This window comes from Microtus oregoni, unplaced genomic scaffold (assembly GCF_018167655.1).
Source record: "Microtus oregoni isolate MIOR12 unplaced genomic scaffold, Mior012 000000F_ref0000247, whole genome shotgun sequence".
Lineage (NCBI taxonomy): Eukaryota > Metazoa > Chordata > Mammalia > Rodentia > Cricetidae > Microtus > Microtus oregoni.
In genome coordinates, this window is record NW_024543059.1 from 85,050,900 (window position 1) to 85,071,678 (window position 20,779).

Consider the following 20,779-nt stretch of genomic DNA (forward strand, 5'->3'; position numbering starts at 1 on the left):
ATCCACACTTCATGTCTTCCTCTATCATTCTTCTTCTTCTTTTTTTTCTTTTTTGAGGCAGAGTCTCCACCTTGCCAATTGGGCTAGCTTGGCCATCCAGTGAGCTCCAGGGACCCTACTGTCTTTGCTCCCACAGATCTGAGACTGCAGCTGGCACTGCTAATCCCAACCTGGTTGCTGAGAACTGAACTCAGGTCTTCAAGCTTACGCCTGAGTAATTCCCTGGGCCCATTTTCATTTTTATATGTTTTTGATTTTAAAAATAAAAAATAAATAAATGATCAATAATCAATATCATTATCACATGACTATTATTTAAAGAGTTTTTATATTGAAGGGATGCTAAACATGACTTGTGTTTTTTTATGTCAAATATAGTAGGTGTGTCACCAAAACCAGAAAGATTAGTTTTAATCAAATTAGATAAATTTTCAAAGGGGAGCTTATTATTGACAGATATTATTATTTTCTTCATCATGTTCGAATTAGGAAATTCCTTTCATATATGCCTTCTAGATGGGAAGCAATCAGATATCACCAAAACAAAAATCATCTGTATATGGCCTTCCCCAGGTGCCCTGGTAGACAGCCTGCTGGCTTATAGTTTACATTCAGTTATTACAGTGGCTAACATGTAGGAGATACAGACCTGATGGCAGCAGGGCAGAAAGAGACTTTGACTTATGGGTGGCAGTGGTACCAGAGTTGAACAGTCACAGCATCCTTCCTCTCACTTGGGTTGATTCTTGCTGGCCTCTGTCTAGGATTTAGTGCTTCCCACTCATTCCTCGAGCCTCACATTTCAGCTTGTCCCTTTACAGCATTTGCCCAACTCAGCCTGTCCCACTCTCAATCACCTGTAATGGGCAATGCGACCAGAATATAAAGGTAAACTGCATTTTGTCATAGTATAAAGGCAATGGAAATATTGTAGGCCAAGAGAATCTGAAAGTAAGTGGATACGAAGAAACAAAAAAACAAAAGAAGAAAAAAGAAAGAAAGAATGATTACACTTAGCACACAGTAGAAATCGTCACCCAGAACAGAATTCACATGAATTAAGAAAGGAGTTCTTAAAAATAAGGGAGGTGCCCTAGTTAGCCCCAGCAGTCAGAACAAAATGCCAAAGATTAGGTGACTTAAACAACAGAAACAGTTTTCACAGTCCAGGAATTTTGGAAGTCTACTATCTATGGTCAGGTTCTAGAAATGGCAGGCACTGAATTAAAGTACAAAGACACTAAATTAAAGCAGACATTCCACTTGGTGTGAAGATGGCCAGAGTATTGCTACATCCTCTCCAGGTCAGAGAGATAGGAGGGGAGAATTCTGGTACCTCTTCTTATAAAGGCACTGATTCCATCTCGAAGGCTTATTTTCATAACCTCATCTAATCTTAATCACCTCCAAAGGCTCCATATGGAAATATCATCATGTTGTTGGTTAGAACAGCAATGTTGGAATCAGAAATAGGAGATAGGAGAGAGGACACAGTTCAACCTATATTGTAGGATTGTTTTAGGCATTAACTAGAATAAAAATGGCCTGGATGCATCATATAAGATTGTAAAGGGGCAGCTACAGAAAGTTTCTATGCAAACAGGGATGTACCTAAAACTCATGCTACTCCAGGCACCTAGTGTGGTGTAAATGGGTAGGGGAAAGTTATATTAAGAATCCTGTCTTAATGAGCACCTAGAACTGTCAGGGGCAGCAATACAAAAGCACGGAATTAAAGCAGTAGGAGCACACAGGGTAAATGGGGAAAGTCTGAATTCCAGAGATAGATCAAAGTTAGAAGTAAGAATTAGTCAGACATCTGGATGTAGGGGTGTGGGAGAAGGAGGGGTTGAAAATGACTCAGATTTCAGAGCTGGATAATTGGAAGGGGAAGAATGCCAATCACCAAGTCAGAAGACACAGATGATTAACTCGGAGCAGTGGCAGTTGACTCTGGGAAATTTTAGCTAGAAGGAAGTGGTGGGACACTTCCTAAATTGATATTTTTAGGAACAGACTAGCGCTCAGGAAAGAGATGAGGGCCAGTGAAAGACTTTGGGGGTTCATTAGGAAAGACATCAAAGTTGGGACGAATTACCCTTGGAAAGGGTCAAGAATCTGTTCTCTGAGGCAGGGAGATGGTTTTCTGACTTCCTGACACTTCAGTAAGTCACTTGGGTGGGAGACAAAACACACTTGGAGAGCATAGCATTTTTAATGCCTTAAAATGAGGGACGTTGAGATGAAAAGACTCTGTGTACTTAAGTGTAAGAAAGGAGCAGCAGGTTTATGGAAAAGAAAGCTGAGGCCAAGCATCCTTCAGAATGAGCTTTGTTAGGAGAGAGCCCCATGACCATGTAGGGTGCTAAGATCTGGCCTTGAGTTGGGAGAGCAAATGGGAGAGACAAGCATCCTATCAGAAACAGCATGACAGGCACCTAAAGGCAAGGAGAGACTGCCTTTTAAAATCTGGAGAGGTACTACCTCCTGAGAGATAGCTCAAGGTCAAAGTGAGACAGACAGACAGACAGACAGACAGACAGAGATGGAGACAGAGAGACTAGGGAAGTAACCAAAGGGAGGAAGGAAAGGAAGAGGTGGAGAGATGATGAACATAACTATAAGACATCTATGATCTCACTGAATCATGAGGTAGAAGTATAAGTTTGTCTTTCTAGAACTTTCCTTATACATGGACAAGTTATTTCATGAACTTTCCTTATACATAATTTCATTACTGAAATTAATTAGAAGTTAATTGTGTGATTGTTAGGTTTTTGTTTTGGTAGAAAGGTTATAAAACATGTCTCTCTGCACTGTCCACAATCTAACACTGTTAAGTCCCTATGTAGAGGAAGACAACAGTAAACACATTGTATGGAAAGTTCTCTACATGGTAAGCACTTGGTAGTAATAATAATGTTTGTGCCCTAGATTGCTATAGTATTATAGAGGAACGTATACTTTTTATTTGAAGTCCTTCCTCTTTCAAGACTTTTCCTAAAATGGCATAAACAAATAGCTCACAGTAAACTATGTTCATAAGAACACAACTTTGAAGGTAATAAAACAGCAGTGGTACCAAGAAATTGCCTCCATTCAAACTGTATTTTTGGTTCAGTTTGATGACTGAAATTAAAGTGCTGTAAGCTTTCCCTAGATATTAAGCCACTTACATGCAAATATAATTCAGGGAGGAACTCAGGAGATTGAACTTCATGCTGGAAACCTCTTGCTGGGCAATACCTTATAAAGTACCGGGAAGAAAGCTGCACAGGTTGGTAGCTTTCCAGTAAATGTAGTTGTGGGACAGAGATTAGAAATCTAATCAGGAGAGCTGAATTCTACAGTGTGACGTGGCCCCATTGTCTGAAATCCTGTGACCATCTTCTCTGGCCAACCATTTTAACTCAGTGTAGAGAGAGCTCAGGTGTCTTCTAGGACACAGTGCGCAGTTGTGAAATCAGGTCAAGGGTAATCGTGTGAAGTGCTGTTTCTCATCCAAGTCCTTTTCTAGCCACATATTGCTCATTGACTGCAGCCATGGAGTTTTGTCACAAGTCTTCCTGGCTTATTACTCTCTCCACTGCTTGCACCTCCTAATTCTCCCCACTTATCCGAGACCCACAAGATTCTGTTTTCTTTGTTTCTTGGTCTTTTGTTTCTTTGTTTTCTTTGCTTCTTTGGCCTTGCATTTCATTCTGCTGCTCTTCCCCCGTGTTTTTTTCCAACTGCACAAACCACATCCAACCTCAAGACCCAAGTGCCACTTAGATCTGAGGGATCCACCCTACCGCCTGCCCACAGTGGGCAATGTGGCACTGGCACTGCCTGACCAGCAGTTGTAATACAACTGTTACTTTATTACATCCCATCCCAAAGGTAGACTTACTTGCTACGAATCTTAAGCGCACCTACTGCTTAAGATACTTCTAAAGAGCCAGGAAAAGATTCTAAATTCTCTTAAAACTAAAAAGAGAAAAAGAAACAGAGACAGAGGCACAGAAAGAAAGGAAATAACTTGATGATTTTTAGGTTCAATAAAACTTTTAGTGCTTCAAGAATATTCTTTTCATCCAGGCAGTGATGACACATGCTTTTAAGACCAGCACTCAGGAGGCAGAGGCAGGCAGGTCTCTGGGAGTTTTGTTCCAGCCTGGTCTATGGATCGAGTTCCAGGTTAGCAAAGAATCTCGAAAAACAAAACAAACAAACAAACAAACAAAAAAACCAAAGAATGTCCTTTCATGGCAATACAGTCATAAAATGTTATTTTAAGATTTATAGGGTGAAAGTTTTTGGGGTCCTTGAGTACAAGCCTCAGTACCCCCTAAGGGCTCAGAATAGGATGTCTATGGCAAGGGAAGATCTAAGGGTAAAAAAGTAACTCAAGTATGTTACCTCTGCATGTTTTTTTTTTCAGGCAAGAGGAAAAAGTAAAGTGAAGGGGTGTGGAGAAGAAGAAGGGGCGATCTCCACGAGGTTTCTAGTTTTTACAGACACAGTTGGAAAATTCCATAGGCAAAGACAAAGATAATACGCATATCAAAATCACAAAAAGGGCAAGTAGAACCTGATAAAGCCGCACTGCACTCTGGAACAGGGGACAGGACCCAGGAAAGAATTACCATCCAATGGGAAATACCTGACATTCGAAACCACATGGGATGTACTCACTCATAATTGGTTTCTAGCCATAAATAAAGGTCACGGAGTCTATAATTGGTGATCCTAAAGAAGCTAAATAAGAAGGTGAACCCAAAGAAAAACATATAGTTATCCTCCTCGCTATGGGAAGTAGACAAAATTGCCTGGGAAAAAATTGGGATCTTGGGGGTGGGGTGGGATGGGGGTAAGGGGTGATGGGGAGAGAAAAGTGAGAAGGGGAGGATGGGGGGAACTTGGGGAAACGGGATGATTGGGATAAAAGAAGGTTGGATAGGGGAGCAGGGAAGCACAAATCTTAATTAAGGGAGCCATCTTAGGGTTGGCAAGAGACTTGAACCTAGAGTGGCTCTCAGGAGCCCAAGGCGATGTCCCCAGTTAGTTCTTTGGGCAGCTGAAAATAGGGAACCTGAAATGACCCTATCCTATAGCAATACTGACGAATATCTTGCATTTCACCATAGAACCTTCTTCTGGTGATGGATGGAGATAGAGACAGAGACCCACACTGGAGCACCAGACTGAGCTCCCAAGGTCCCAATGAGGAGCAGAAGGAGGGAGAACATGAGCAAGGAAGTCAGGACCACAAGGAGTGCATCCACCCACTAAGACAGTGGGGCTGATCTATTGGGAGTTCACCAAGGCCAGCTGGACTGACTGAAAAAGCAGGGGATAAAACCGGACTCTCTGAACATGGCGAACAATGAGGGCTGATGAGAAACCAAGGACAATGGCACTGGGTTTTGATCCTACTTCATGTTCTGGCTTTGTGGGAGCCTAGCCAGTTTGGATGTTCACCTTCCTAGACAGGGACAGAGGGGGGAAGACCTTGGACTTTCCACAGGGCAGGGAACCCTGACTTCTCTTTGGACTGGAGAAGGAGGGGGAAAGGAGTGGGGGGAGGGGGAGAAGGGTGGGAGGAGGGGGAGAAGGGTGGGAGGAGGGGGAGAAGGGTGGGAGGAGGGGGAGAAGGGTGGGAGGAGGGGGAGAAGGGTGGGAGGAGGGGAAGGGAAATAGGAGGCTGGGAGGAGGCAGAAACTTTTTTTTTCTCTTTTTCCCAATAAAAAATTTTTAAAAAAGTTACTAAATGGCCCTTAATCCTGGACTTCAACCATTTTCTTCATCTAAATCTCTTTTGTGATAACTAGCTTTGGGGACTCACACATCTGTTTGTTAGCAAAGGTGGGACAAGCTATGCTCATACTCGGTGCCTGTCTTCTTTAGAGATATCTATGTGGTCTGTTAGCAAGCAATTTTGTGGAATTGACTCTATGTAAATTTAACAAAGAGTGAATGTTGTCCCTCGTGTTGTTGGGGATTGGAAAGGTCATTCCATTGCCTGTGCAGGAGAAGTTACATTGCTAAGGTGTTTGGGGGAGAAATCCCATTTTGAAGGGAAGAATCATGGCTTCACAAGGCTTTTGCAAATTTGACAGTGACTTTTCCAAAAGTCAAGTGTTCCCGTAGCTCTGCAAAGTAGGTTATTCCATGTGGACATGTATGTATACACTTCCAGTGGATTAGCCTATCACTCTGTCAGCTTTGTTAACAATGCCTAAGAAACCCCAACATATGAATGCCTATGACATACTTCTTAACTTTTGAAAAAAGTGCAGTGAATACCGTACTCACTGATAATAAGCCCACATGTTCTAAAATGTCAATGTTTTTTGCTTTCAGCCAGAAATAATTCAGCTGGCAGCACTGGAGAGCTCAGACTGCTCAGAGGTTCTGATACGGTGCTGACAATGCAGAGACTTCTGGGATACAAGTAAAAAGCCAGATACAATTAAAAATCCACATGTCAGTCGCAAAACATACAAATACAGGTCTTATGTCTAGAGGCCACGTAAAACAAAAATATGCAGAAAAATATGCGATACTTACATACCTTTAATCATTGGCTTAAGGGTTTTATCACCACCTATTTTTTGCAATTTTAAGTGTGCAATTTCAAAACAGTATCATTATGCTTTATTGTTGTGAATAACTGTTTAGTGTCTGTGCCCACGGTAATATGAGAGATTGTGTATTAGATAGAAAATTTTAAAACACTGAGTTCAAGGAAGAGAGTGGGGAAAGGGAGCCACTGTGACTAAAAGGGCCCATGCCAGGAAATACATTGGAACACATAGGGTATTTCACAGATGGCCTTTGTCTCTTTTCTCACCAAACACAGGAACAGTCAACTGGAAGCTAACAAGAAAAGTGTCAGTCGACTAATAATGGCAGTGGTGGCATCAGTCATCAAATTCAGGGTATAGCTGTTGAATTGATTGTGAGCCAAGAAATTTTTTTTTCTGTATGTCTGAACAGACACTTGATCAAATTTCCTCCTGTGAAATCTGAAGCCAGGGACCTTATACATTTTAAGATTAAGTTACTCTTATGTGTGGAAGTTTAGAGGACAGCTTAGTGATGGCAGCTGGCTCTCACTGGCCAAAGAAGACAGAGTAGGAGCCCACAGTGTGTCTTTCAAAGCATTCTTTCCCCCTTTAAGCATGACTTCAGCTCTGTCTTATGAAACAAATGGTGGGTATTCTTCCAGTCATGTCTCGGCACCATATGATGTGTAGTTCGCATACATGGAACCCTGTGAGATCACAAGTACAATTGCGCAGGAAGTAAGGGAAGGAGGGTGCCCGTGATTGACTACTAACACTGAAGGCAGAGGAAAAGCAGTAGTCTTCCTTCCAATGATGGAAGAAACATTGTTAAATTATGTAACAACCACGAAGTCCTCTTATGGAATTATATCCACCTCTTATAGTCAAGTTGGCTGGCTCTTCCGTCTACAGGCTGTCTTGTGGTTTGTCTGGATAGATAGAACACCATGATGGAATGAATACCAAGAGAATCAGGAGCATAAATCTCCAGATGCCTTAAAGCTTGGGGCTTCCACCTTTTGGAAAGCTGCCCTGAGACACAATCTGGCTAGTTGGTTTACAGAAAGACCTTGTAAGAATGAGAGAAGCCCAGTTATTCTCACTGGACCAACCGAGGCAAACCTCAGCTGACTACTAAGCTGAACAAGACCCAGGAGGGACGCTATGACTCACTTTTAGCTTTATAGTTGATCACCTTAGGGAATTACACAGTGGGAACCAAGGACCACTGATGTAGTGACTCTAGTTTATAATTTCTTTTTTTTTTATTTTTTTGTTTTTTTGAGACAGGGTTTCTCTGTGTTTTTTTAAGTTCTTAAAAATTATGTGTTCAGGAATATTGCCTGCATGAATTTCTGTGCTCTGTGTGCACACCTCATGCCTACAGAGGCTAGAAGAGAACAACAGGATCATCATGGACCTGGAGTTACAGGTGGTTGTGAGTCACCGTGTAGGTGCTGAGAATCAAACCTGGATCCTTCGCAAGAGCAGCCAATGCTCTTAACCACTGAACCATCTTTCCAATCTTTTTATTATTATCATGTTTTATTACAAGAAAAAATAAGGTCAGATTTGAAAGTGACCAAGAGATATGAGGACATGCTTTTCTTTTTCAAAAATTTATAGGGTTAACTGGAATTCAAATATGATTTTTCATTCTCAACATTGAAAGATTTTTCCTTTGCTTTTAATTTGAGAACTCATTCTCCAAGGTATATGAAAATATCACAAAACTAAATTTAAATATTATTCTAATATGGATTAACAATGAATTAGAAATTTGAGAGTTGAGGGTTAAATAGCATTTAGATTATTCCCTCAACCAAGGAAACTAATAGCATTTGTAAAAATAGGATTAGGGATTTTTTTCCCCTTAAACTTCTCAGCAAAGCAAAAGAAATATCTACAATCAAATTATCCCCAAAGCCTTAATTAAAGTCAGATCCTTAAGGAGAGTTCAAATTCCTTGGGTTTATGCTAAGCCACACAGAGATGCATCAAACAAATATTTCTCAGTTCATTTTCAAATACTTCATACTAGCATCCTTTTATTCTTATGAACCCACATGTTTATGACCTAACGTTAAATAAACATGTCTCTACACACCAGCATGAGATCATTTCCGTAAAGAATGCTGCTTGTTAGGCATTCTTTCCTATATGCCCTCTTATCGAAATTCTGGCAAGCATTCCATGAGACTTAATTAATTTGCAACATCCAACCTTTCCATTATGAAGTTTTTTCCCAAGGTGTCACTAGCGAATCTGGGGCAAAATACATTTGTACATAAGTTCAAATATAATGGTAAAAGCTGACTGGAAATCCTGTATTTGCAGCAGGAGTTATATTCGGAGTTGCCATAGCAGCCACCCACGTTCTCTCTCACACACAAAGGGGTGGTGAGGAAAAGAGAAGAGAGCAGTTAGCAGAGAACAGAATCTATTGTTGCAAAGACAGAGGTACCCATCAATGTAATTACAAGCAGGGATCCTAATTCTTAGTCTGAACGGCAATTAATGATAGAAGATTCCTTAGCACCGGGCTACTCTCTAATCTCATCACCGTCTGCACCCCCAGCTTTAAACTGTACTAGATGGTGAAATAATGTAGGAAGAAGAGGGCTGTTGGCTAACTATGAACATATGAGCTATCAAAATTTAAAGTTCCCCTATCTAAGGCATCTTGAAGACCATTATCACCAAGAAAATCTATGGGTCAATGGATCTGAACAAAGGACATCACTTTCTCAGTATCTCTGACTATAAAAGGGTAGAATGAGTACATACAGCTACAAAGTGTTATGCACATTTTTAAAAATTATTGCACTTAATAGATTATTAAATATAAATAATTATTAATAGATGTTGAGGTGTATTATCATTAAAATTTAGTTTAGTAATAAGTGAGTAAAGGTGAAGCCTGAACCACAATAAGTGCCCAAGAGATGTTTGCTAAGGTCATTATAATTAATTATTATTAACACATTACTTTTTATGGCTAGAACAGGGCAGTGTACAAAGCATGAGTTTCCAGAAGAAAGGCTTACAGGTGTTCAGCAGAAGAGAGCTAAGATAAAACGTGAAGATTCTTTTAGAACATAAGAGGCTGATGCACTGTCCCATAGCAATGTATTTGAAGGACTATTTAGGATACTAAAAGGCTAAGCATTTTATTCTAGTTGCATATTCATAGCCAGGGACAAAGGACTGGATACACAGCAAAATCTAACTTCTATTAGTGCTAAAAGAGGGTACCATATCTGGCTTCAGAAAGCACGATGCAATTTCCCTTCCATCACTTGTTTGATCACATATTCATGTGCAGATATATTTAGAGTCTCTATACAAATATAAAAATTCAGCATCAGATTTAGCTGAAGGCATAGATGAAAGATTGCCTTCTGATTCACTCATTTCGAATCTTCCCCGTGTGACTGAGTACCGCATATCCTAGCAGGAGGAGCCTGTAGTCACGCAATGGGGTGAATAGGGAAGAATATGTGCGTTCACACATTTCATTCAGTGGCAAGAGGTACCTTTCCTGCATAGGAGAATGCAAAGCTGATAGACTAAGGAAATTGAAGAATTCGAGGAACATCCAGATTCGGAGGGACAGAGTGAAAAGGCAAGAAGGAAATCGTGACAAACATTTCACAGCAATCAGCAGGAAGTGGGGGCAAAACAATAGGATAAGCTTCACTTCAGGACAGTGAGGGGTACAATTATCACGGCTTATAAGCTTTCGCAAGTCCCAGTCCAGACACTTAAGAAGCTAAAGTGAACTGATTGCCAAAAGTTTGCGGCAAGCTTAGGTTGCATAGTCGATTCTAGACCCATCTGGAAACAAGCAGCAATCCTACCTTTAAAAAGATGAACAACAACAGCAAACTCTTCAAGTCTGTACTTTGTGACCTCTAGATTTATCTTGCACTGGAAATGCTATGAACATTGGTACTACTTAGTAATCTTTATTTCCAGTCTTAGAGAGACGTATCACTACCTAACACTCGAGACACTCTCTGCTTTCAGTGGTAGCCTGATGTGATTGTGTTAGAAACACTCCCACCATCAAAGAGCTTCTGGAGTATAAAAATAATCCCGAGTTTTCCCAAGTTACTAGAAATAATTGAATATGGTTTCAGACTGGGCTGGATTTTTATTTTTTATTATTTTACAAACCTTTTCTTGATAAGGTAAATCCAGAAAGGAATAGATCTGAAAGCCACTGAGAAGAGGCTCCAAAGATATTTATGTCCTTTGTGTTTCTCACCACGTTTTATGGTCAAGCCTACAGAAAACAAGTTTGGAGTTCAAGCCCACAACTCCAACCTCCTGGTGAAGCTGAGAAAGCTGATGGCTTGCACGTTGGAGTCAAGCTCTTCCTGCCAAGGTTGCCCTTTTCTCCTTCCCTGCTGTCAGTAATACAATCAGCTGTGACTGCTCATCCCCACTTCAAGGTCTTAGGATGCCTCTACTCAGAGCCTGGCTCCTCTCACCAAAACAATGTCAAATACTGAAGAATAAAAGGACAACGTAATTTCTAAAGATATTTTGGTTAGTTCGGTGAGGAAAGATCAGAATACTGATTGAGACTTTATGAGGATGTAATTACCAATAACAGAAAAGCTTTCTAAAATAAGAGTCCCTTTTTTCCCAGGGCCAGGCAATCAGAGAGCTTGAGTAGGCAGCCAGGAGCCCAGACAGTTCTCTAAATTATGCTATTAGAACTTAGTGGGGAATGCGCAGAACAAATTTGTTTCTGTTAAGTCTTATTAAGTATAAAGGCGAATATATTTACAAACAGAAATTCCAATCGCAACATTTTTAATGTAATCAGCTACCCACACATGACCTCAAGAGAACCAGCTGCATTAAGATTGTTCACAGTACAACCAGCAATCGTTAAGAATAGATTGAATATTAGTTTTCTCTAGTCAACTCTCATTACAGCGCAGGAAAGAATTTCATACTTGGAAAAGGGAAAAGACATCCCAAGCAATAGGCATTGTTGATCATTCCTTACCGTCAGATACATGGCAGCATAGACGCTGAGGGCAGCTTCTTTGGATGGGAAGGTTTTCCTTGCTCGCATGATGAGATCTGGGTTGCCTGTGCACGCTTCCTCCCCACTGATGAACTGTGTGTACTGTTGACACCCAAGAGCTGTGTAATTGGGCTTACACAAGGCCAGGAAGTGTGGAGCCAGGTTGCCCGTGACCACCTGTCCAGCATTTACAAAGATATCCGTAGCAAACAGTCCAAACGTATAAATTCCTGGAGAAGAAAGAAAACAAACAGTGTTAGCTTTCTTCTTCTTTAACTAAAAAAGTATTCTATAACAATTCAATATGAAAATATTTTAGTAACTATAACACATTCCATACATGCACATAATCAGTTCTTTCCATTTTACATATTCCCTAGTTTCTTCCTTGACTAAGTTTTGTTTATAACAAATCTTGTCGTCAACAAAAATCATATGCAAAAGACGTAACCTTCAAAGATATGGTTATGATGGGAAGAGATGCACTGGTTTCTAATTTGAGGTAATAAAATTCACTAGAATTTTCATTTTATTTTGATTATTTTCAAGGCTTATTTATTTTATATGGCATGTATGTGTTCATCCGAGTGTATATTTGCGTACCACATTTGTGCAGGTTTCCAAGGAGATCAGAAGAGAGCATTTCAGATCTCCTGGAGCTGGACTTATGGGTGGTTGAGAGCCACTGGATGTGGGCATTGGGAATAAAACCCAAGTCATGGTAGAAACAGAATGTACTTTTAACTTTTGAGCCATTTCTCCATCTCCAAGGATTTTTAAACTTACAGCAAAATAATATTTCCCAAAGAATTGGCCTATTGAAAAACCATATTGATTTTATTTACATAAATAAATGTTTTTATTTCCTTCTTAGTTGTACATTTTGGAACTGTTTGTTTTTCTGAGCCTTCCATCATGACTTGCTATTGTATTGGGAAGTCATCATAAAAGTTGCAAAGGATTAAATAATTTTCCAGTATTAGATCCATGGATTTTTTTAATCTTCAAAATATTATGTAAGATTTCTTTATGCACAAAAAATACACATAACAAAAATCTGAGTATCCAAATGTCAAGGTGATAGAAACATTGATTTTTCTATTTTAAGTTTCAAAAGAAAACAGCACAAATTCCTTTCCTGATTCTTAGCAGTTGCCATGAATCACACCAAGGAAAGGCTGTGAAAGGCAGAAACTCAGGAGAGGCAGAGAAGGTAGCAAACTGAAGCCAATAAGATGCTAGCGTACATAAGCTGTCCTTCAAAAACCTCAAAGCTAAGCCCTGGCATCCACATCTGTACTCCTTTGAAATGTAGGCTAAGATGCACTCATTTCTTAACTAAACTGCTCTTTTTATCTAGTGTTAATAGGTCCCTTGTTTAAAATAGAAATATTTGGGAAGAATATAGAAATGTCTCTTGATACTTGAAAAGTTCCCGAATATGTTTTAAAACCAAAATGTCAGTGTCTCACGTCCAAAGCCGGTATTGCTGTTGATGGCACAGATCATTTGTGAAGTGGGATCTCATAGGCACAACCACCCTTTTGACAGAAAGCACAGGGTACCTATGCAAAGTGCAACCTCTTTATGCAGTGTGGCTTTAGTGACAGGCTTTCATTTTCTTACAACAGATTTGAAACTTCATGTCACCATGGGAACGAAGTGAAAGAAAATGTATATAATCAGTAAGAAATATGTTGAGTAGTGGGCACACCTTACTTTGTGGTACATGTTCTTCACAAATGCAGGCCAATGCAGAGAATGTTTTCTTCAAGGACACAACTGACTGGGTTCAATAGTTCTTAGGAAAGTATTGATTTCAAGTACTTTTAGTTTTGCAGATGCCACAGATGCCATTGATCATTACTTATATTATTATTAAATGGATCGTTTCCAAAGAGAAATGTGTCAAGAGCACATTACTTACACGAAGAAAAAAATTTAAGGTATATATACATATATACCTTAAATATGAATATTTTATATCATTTTACATAATATTTATTTATTAAAAATATTTATATATTTTATATAATATTCCTTCAAAAGATACCTGGGGGATTTGGAGATACCTAATTTGATACTAGTGAAAAGTTCAGTTTTCCAAATACTCTGCCGGGCGGTGGTGGCACACGCCTTTAATCCCAGCACTCGGGAGGCAGAGGCAGGCGGATCTCTGTGAGTTCGAGACCAGCCTGGTCTACAAGAGCTAGTTCCAGGACAGGCTCCAAAACCACAGAGAAACCCTGTCTCAAAAAACCATAAACACACACACACACACACACACACACACACACACACACACACACAAAAAAAAAGAAAGAAAAGAAATCCAAATAAAGACCCTAAGCCTTCAGAGCTGCCTATGGTCCTGATTCTTCTATGTCTCGTCTCTCGTGTAGCAGCTATGGAACAGTGTGCTGTTTTCTGTCTCCAAAGCTTTCATCTTGAGACCCATAACATGAGACACACACTGAAAAGTTGCAGGCTTTTTGGTGAATCTCTCAGTGTTCATCAAAATTCATCTTGCATGCTTTTTAATACACACAGTTGTGATCATTTTAATCTAACACACCAGGAAGTGATAATTTACAGTAAACTTGGTTGTCTAATAAACTGGGTTTCTCTAAATTTCTATTGAATTACAAGGATGCTTAGTAATTTGCCATTTTGTTAAGTGATGACCTTTTCATGGTGAATGCTAAAGCATCAGTGTCTCTTGTTTTCTAACAGAAATGTCACTATAACTCAGTTTTCATGAAAACTAGCTCAGGACTAGTGCAAGGAGAACAGCATATTAAATATGATATTCCTCCTTGTGCCACGTCACCACTCAGGATAATATTACTCATCATGTATTCATTCTGTAACTTTATATACACACTAAGTCATTTAGTTTAATTGCATACATGCTATTTTCTAAAAAAAAAATAATATTCAGGGGTTACAGTCTTTCCTTCTTAATGTGGAAATTACATCCTGGGTCATCTTAAAAGTTGTCTTATGTATGATTATTATTATATTAAAGTAAGTCAATGGATACATACCAAGAAATCGGACAGTTCGGCGTACCAGTGGGTTTATATAGCAACAGTCTCCAGTTAAAATAGTTTTTTCCTGGTTTTCAAAATCCCTTGTTGCTAACTGTAGGCAAAACACGGCCGTTTCTCCAACTATTATCTTGCAAAGAAATAGAAGATTAAAGGGTGTTAGAGCTTCACTAGTGTGAAGGTTATTTTCATTTAAAAGGTAGTAACAATCTCAATGTAAAACTGAAGCACAGTCGCTAAGTAGACCCTTCGATATTCAGTTTGTCAGCACACATAAATCACATTTGTCTCAATTTTAGGAAATATTAAAATGACAGATTTTTAAAAATAAAAATAAACTATAATACCTGATATCTAAAAAAAATTCTTAAGGAAATTCTCAGTTATTCTGGTGTGAAATTTTCACCTTTGAAAAAGTGACTCTTCTCTAAAATTCAAAATATTTTCTATAATCAATGCATATATATTGTATATCCGCATATATGTATTAATAAAAATGGCACAGTGAACCCACTAATTTGTGCTGTTAGTTTTCATGAAGAGTTACAAAGTAAAAGATGATGATAAAATCAATTTTCTGCAAATATTTTTGCAAAGACCTTGTATAGACATGTTGATTTGAAAACATATCAATATAATACCTTTACTGGAAAAAGCAATTTGTGGATGTTTAACCTTGTGCTGATTCTATTTTGAGACATTTTAACAATTAGTCTATTATTTACACCTTACTAAAGTGTGTTACTTTAATCTTCATCAGACATATGAATGGAAATACGACCATACCTTTTTACAAGTGAAGAAGCCGAGTGTTTGTTCAGGACCTAGCTTTGGCCTGGCTTCCTTGTTCCTGCTTACCAGAACCTGGCTATGTTCTATTCATCATTGTTCAGTTGTGGTAGTTTCTACACATTTCCCCACTGAATTAGAGCAAGCTTTCCTTCATTTTACAGATAAGGACATGGAAACTTAGGGAAGTCAAATATTTAGTTCTCTTTCAGACTAATAAGAGGTCAAGCAGAAATTTTTGACTTAACCAGAGACCTCAGATTCCATTTAACATTATGGACAAAGGATAAAACATAACATTAATGAAGAAGTTTCAACAGGATGGCTCAGTAGGTAAAGTATAATGCAAATGTGGCTACCCGAGTCGGATCCCAGAACCCATGTAAAGAAGTAAAGAAAGAAATGACTCTCCAAAGTTATCCACTGACTTCCACAGGCACACCAAGGCATGGGAACCCACCCAATATTAAGAAATTAAAATAAATTTTAAATTAAAATTAAGCAAAAAAAAACTGGAGCCAATCATTTGCATTCTAATTTGTCCCTATTAGTTTTGGTTTTAATCTATCTTGTTAAGATTAATTAAGCTGGTCTATTGAGAGAACAGGTGCAAGCCATATCAGTTTGAAGAACAGGTACACGCTATGCCAGCCAGGAAAACAGACTTCTTGTGCCAAAAGAACAGATAGGAGAACTTGAACAGAGACTCGTTGCTGGACCAGAGAACACATAGCAGCCATAACTCCAAATAGGCGGCCACCAGGGAATCTCCTTCACTCTCTAGGTGCCTTTCTACTTTATCCTCAATATTTATTCTCCTTCTCATCATTATGCCCCACACCCAACTTCGGTGGATACACTCTGCTAGATCATCCACAGTGATCAAGTAGGATTTATCTGGAGATGCAGGGATGGTTCAGCATACAAAAATCTGTCAATGTAATCTACTTTATAAACAAACTGAAAGAAAAAAATACACATGATCATCTCATTAATGCTGAAAAGCCTTTGGCAAAATATAACACCCACTTCATGATAAAACTATTGGGTATATAATATAAGGTATATACCTAAGCACAATAAAGACAATTTGCAATAATCTTATAGCAAGAAAAAAACCTCAAAGCAATTCAGTTAAAATCAGGAACAAGACAAGGCTGTCCATTCTTTCCATATCTGTTCGATACAGTATTTGAAGTTCTAGCTAGAGTAATAAGACAAGAACAGGGGGATAGGGGATACAAATTGGAAAGAAAGAAGTCAAAGTATCACTATTTGTAGACGGTATTATGGCATATATAAGCAATCTCAAATATTCTATCAGGGAACTCCTACCGCTGATAAACACCTTCAGGAAAGTTGTTGGATACATGATTAACAAAAGAAAGAAAGACACAAACACACAATTTTTAGCCATCCTCTCTATAAATGACAAACTAGCAAATAAACTGAGAAAGGAATCAGAGAAACAACACCCTTTACAATATCCACAAATAATATGACATATCTTGGGGTAACTCTAACCAAGCAGTGAAAGACCTGGATGACAATAACTGCAAGCCTTTGAAGAAAGAAAGTGAGGAAGATATCAGATATCAAAAGACAGAAATATCTTCGACACTCATGGATCAGTAAGATTAACAATAATAAAAATGGCAATCTTATCAAAAGCTATCTATAGATTCAAAGCATTCCCCATCAATATTCCAGCACAATTCTTACAGATCTTGAAAGAACAATATTCAACTTCATATGAAACACAAAAACAAAACAAGATAGCAAAAACCAACCCCAGACAATGTAAGAACTTCCAAAGGTACCACTTCCCTAATTTCAAGCTATATTACAAAACTATAGTACTAAAAAACAACATGGTATTGGAAATAAAAGCAGACAGATTGTTCAATGGATTCAAATCAAAGACCCAGAAATGAATCCACACACCTATTGAACACTTGATTTTTGATAAATAAGCCATAGATGTGGGGAAAATCATCTTTGTTAAATGGTGCTAGACTACCTGGATGTTGTCATGTAAAAGAATGCAAATAGATCCATATCTATCACTCTACACAAAACTCAAGACCAGATGGATCAAAGACCTCAACATAAAACCTGATACACCAAACCTGACAGAAGAGAATGTGGATAACAGCCTTGAACACATTAGCAGAAGGGACAGCTTCCTGAACAGAAAACCAATAACACGGGTACCGAGATCAACAATCAATAAATGGGACTTCATGAAACTGAAAAGTTTCTGTAAGGCAAAGGACACTGTCAAGAGGACAAAAAGTTAGCCCACAGAATGAGAAAAGATTCTTGCCAACTCCACATCTGATAGAGGGTTAATATAAAAAAGTATATAAAGAATTCAAGAAACTAGTCATAAACAAACCAAATAATCCAATTAAATAGTGGGTTACAGACTTAACCAGATAATTCTAAATGGAAAAATCTCAAATAACAACAACAACAACAAAAAAGAAAAACTTAAGGAAGTGTTCCAACATCCTTAGCCATTAGGGAAATGCAAATAAAAATGACTTTGAGATTCCATCCTGTCAAAATGGCTAAGGTAAAAATTACAAATGCTAGTTCATGCCGGTAAGGTTGTTCAGCAAGGAAAACACTCCTCCACTGCTGGTGGAAGTGCAAAATGTACAGCCACTGTGGAAATCAATAATGGTAATTTCTCAGAAAATTGGGAATCAATCTACCTCAAGATCCAGCTATCCCATCTTTTGGTATGATACTCCATCTTACCACAAGGACATGTGCTCAACTATGTTCATTGTAGCTTTATTTGTAATAACTAGAAACTGAAAACAACCTAGATGTACTTGAACCAAAGAATGAATTAAGAAAATGTGGTACATTTTACACAATTTAGTATTACTTAGCTGTTAAAATAATGACATCTTGAAATTTGTAGGCAAATGGATAGAACTAAATAAACAATCATCCTAAGTGAGGTAACCCAGGTACAGAAAGGCAAGCATGGTAAGTACTCACTTATAAGTGGATATTGTCTGTAATAGATAATCATACTATAATCCTTAGACTCAAAGAGGCTAAGTAGCAGTGAGGGCTCAAGAGGAGAATGCATGACTCACCCTGGGAAGGAGAAACAGAATAGATTTTGTGGTCTAACTGGAGGCAGGTTGCAGTGAGAGTAACAGGGATCAGAAGTAAGGGAAGGGACTAGTAAGAGAGACTGGAACAGAGAAAACATTTCAGCGGTGAGGTAGAAACCTAGTGGAATGGAAACGCCCAGGAATCTACCAGGGTGATCCTAGCAAAGCCTTGGCAGATATAGAGCCTGAACAAACCATCTTCTATAACAATGCAAGACTCCCAATGGAGGGACTCAGACACCAACTCAGCTATAAAACCTTCGGTCTACAATTTATTGCCTACAAGATGTGCTGAGGTAAAGGTAGTGCAGAACTTGTGAGAGTGGCCAACCAATGACCAGTGCAGCTGGAGACCCACACCATGAGAGGGAGCCTACACCTGACAAGCAGAGATTGGATGGCTCAGAGACCTGGGACAGGATCAAATTGACTGGGAAAAAGTAATCAATGAAATGATCCCTAATGATACTCTGCTATACTAGTAGATCAGAGCCTAAAATAGTAGACTAGCAGACTAATTTCTGCAAAAGGGAAGAAAGGATTGTAGGAGCCAGAGGGATCAAGGACACCACAAAAATATGACCCACAGAATCAATTAATCTGCACTCATAGGGACTCACAGAGAGTTAACCAACAGCCAGGGAGCCTGCATGGGACTGACCTAGGCCCTCAGCATATATGTTTCATTTGTTCAGCTTGGTATTCTTGTGGGACTCCTAACAGTGAGAGTAGGGAATGTCTCTGGCTATTTTGCCTGCTTTTGAGACCCTTTTCCTCCTGTTGAGTTGCCTCACCCAGCATTGATTTAAGGATTTGGGCCTAGTCTTATTGCAACTTGTTATGTCATATTTGGTCTATATGCCTAGGAGGGAAAACTGTGTTTGGGAAGCAATATATGAGAGAAGAAAGGGGGGGGGAGGGAAGGAGGGAGGGAGGGAGGGAGGGAGGGAGGGAACAAAACAAAAAAAATGTTCCTCTAAGGAGTCCCTGGCATTCCCTATGTACTATAGTTTGCTTATGTCCCCCTGAATTCATACACTGGAAACTCATTCCCCCAAGAACTGTGTGCCCCCTGTTTGGTTATCAGACAAATGACAGAACTGTTCCAAATAAACCCAACTTTCCCCAGCCACTGAAAGGGACTTGGCTCCAGTAAAGAGATGGTGCAGAGTCCTGAGAAGCTGATGGGTAAGACCACACACCAATGATGGATAACTGCTGTTGTGCATATCTACTGCTCTCTATTAAATCCTAAACTTCTAAGCTAGAGGAATGGCTTAGCAGATAAAAACACTTAACTATTCTTGCAGAGAACCTGAGTTTGGATCCCAGTAACCACCTTGGGTGACTAGTGACTGCCTGGAACACCATCACCAGGGAATTCAATTCCTCTGATGGGCTTCCAATACACACATGTAATATGTACTCACACATACATATACACCAATACAAACACACAGACACGTGTGTGTACATACACACACAAATAAAAATAAATCGTGAAAAGAATTGAAAGAATAAGAAATCTAAACTTCAGGTTAGGTTCCCAAAGAGGGACATGAAGGGTCAATGTGCCTCTTTCTTCTCAATGTGGCCACACTGAATAAGCCTTTTTCTGTTTTTCATGATTACATCTCTGTATCATTGACTCATTAAGGATGGATAGCCAAGCCTAGGTTGTTAGAGCTGCGAAGGCCCAGGCTTTGACCCTGGAAACTCCAGTAACATCTTGTCTCAGGTATTTTGTTATACCAATGGAAAACTAACTAAAACATCAAAGAAATGTTTTGGAGGCTTATTCAAAAATGTCTGTGATAGTAAGATATTCAAAAAAGTAATGAAATGTAAAAAAGGAGAAACCACAGAAGGTTAGATGTTTGGCTGACTTTCACCACAATGTGAGAAGCAGCTTGGGTATCTTTCCCTTCTTTCTTCCTTTGCTTCCTTTTGTCACTGTATCTTTTTTTTTTAACCCATGACAATGAGAGTTCAAGGTTAAACCAGCTGTGTTTAAGTCTAGTCTTCTCTGTCTGGCATGGTTAGGCCGTATTAAAAAAAAATTAAAACTTCCAACTTTCTCCTGAATTTTAACTTTGGCCTTGGTGACATCAAGAACTAAGTGTTAAAACAGTTCATCTGGCCAAAGAAGACACAGAACTATTTTTGATGGCTACCTCACCTGTCACCTGGGCCTTTAGGAGACATGAA

General features: G+C 39.0%; 1 protein-coding gene across 2 annotated transcripts in view; it reads right to left on the minus strand.

Moving 5' to 3' along the window:
* The window catches only part of Plppr5 (phospholipid phosphatase related 5), a 100,005-nt gene that overhangs the window by 42,570 nt on the left and 36,656 nt on the right, over window positions 1–20,779 (minus strand). For both annotated transcript variants that reach the window (XM_041656837.1, XM_041656831.1), the window contains exons 2-3: window positions 14,643–14,775; window positions 11,575–11,825 (exon numbers count right to left, since the gene is read on the minus strand). In XM_041656837.1, the coding sequence (XP_041512771.1) occupies window positions 11,575–11,825; window positions 14,643–14,775 (384 nt within the window). The remainder of the gene's footprint in view (window positions 1–11,574; window positions 11,826–14,642; window positions 14,776–20,779) is intronic.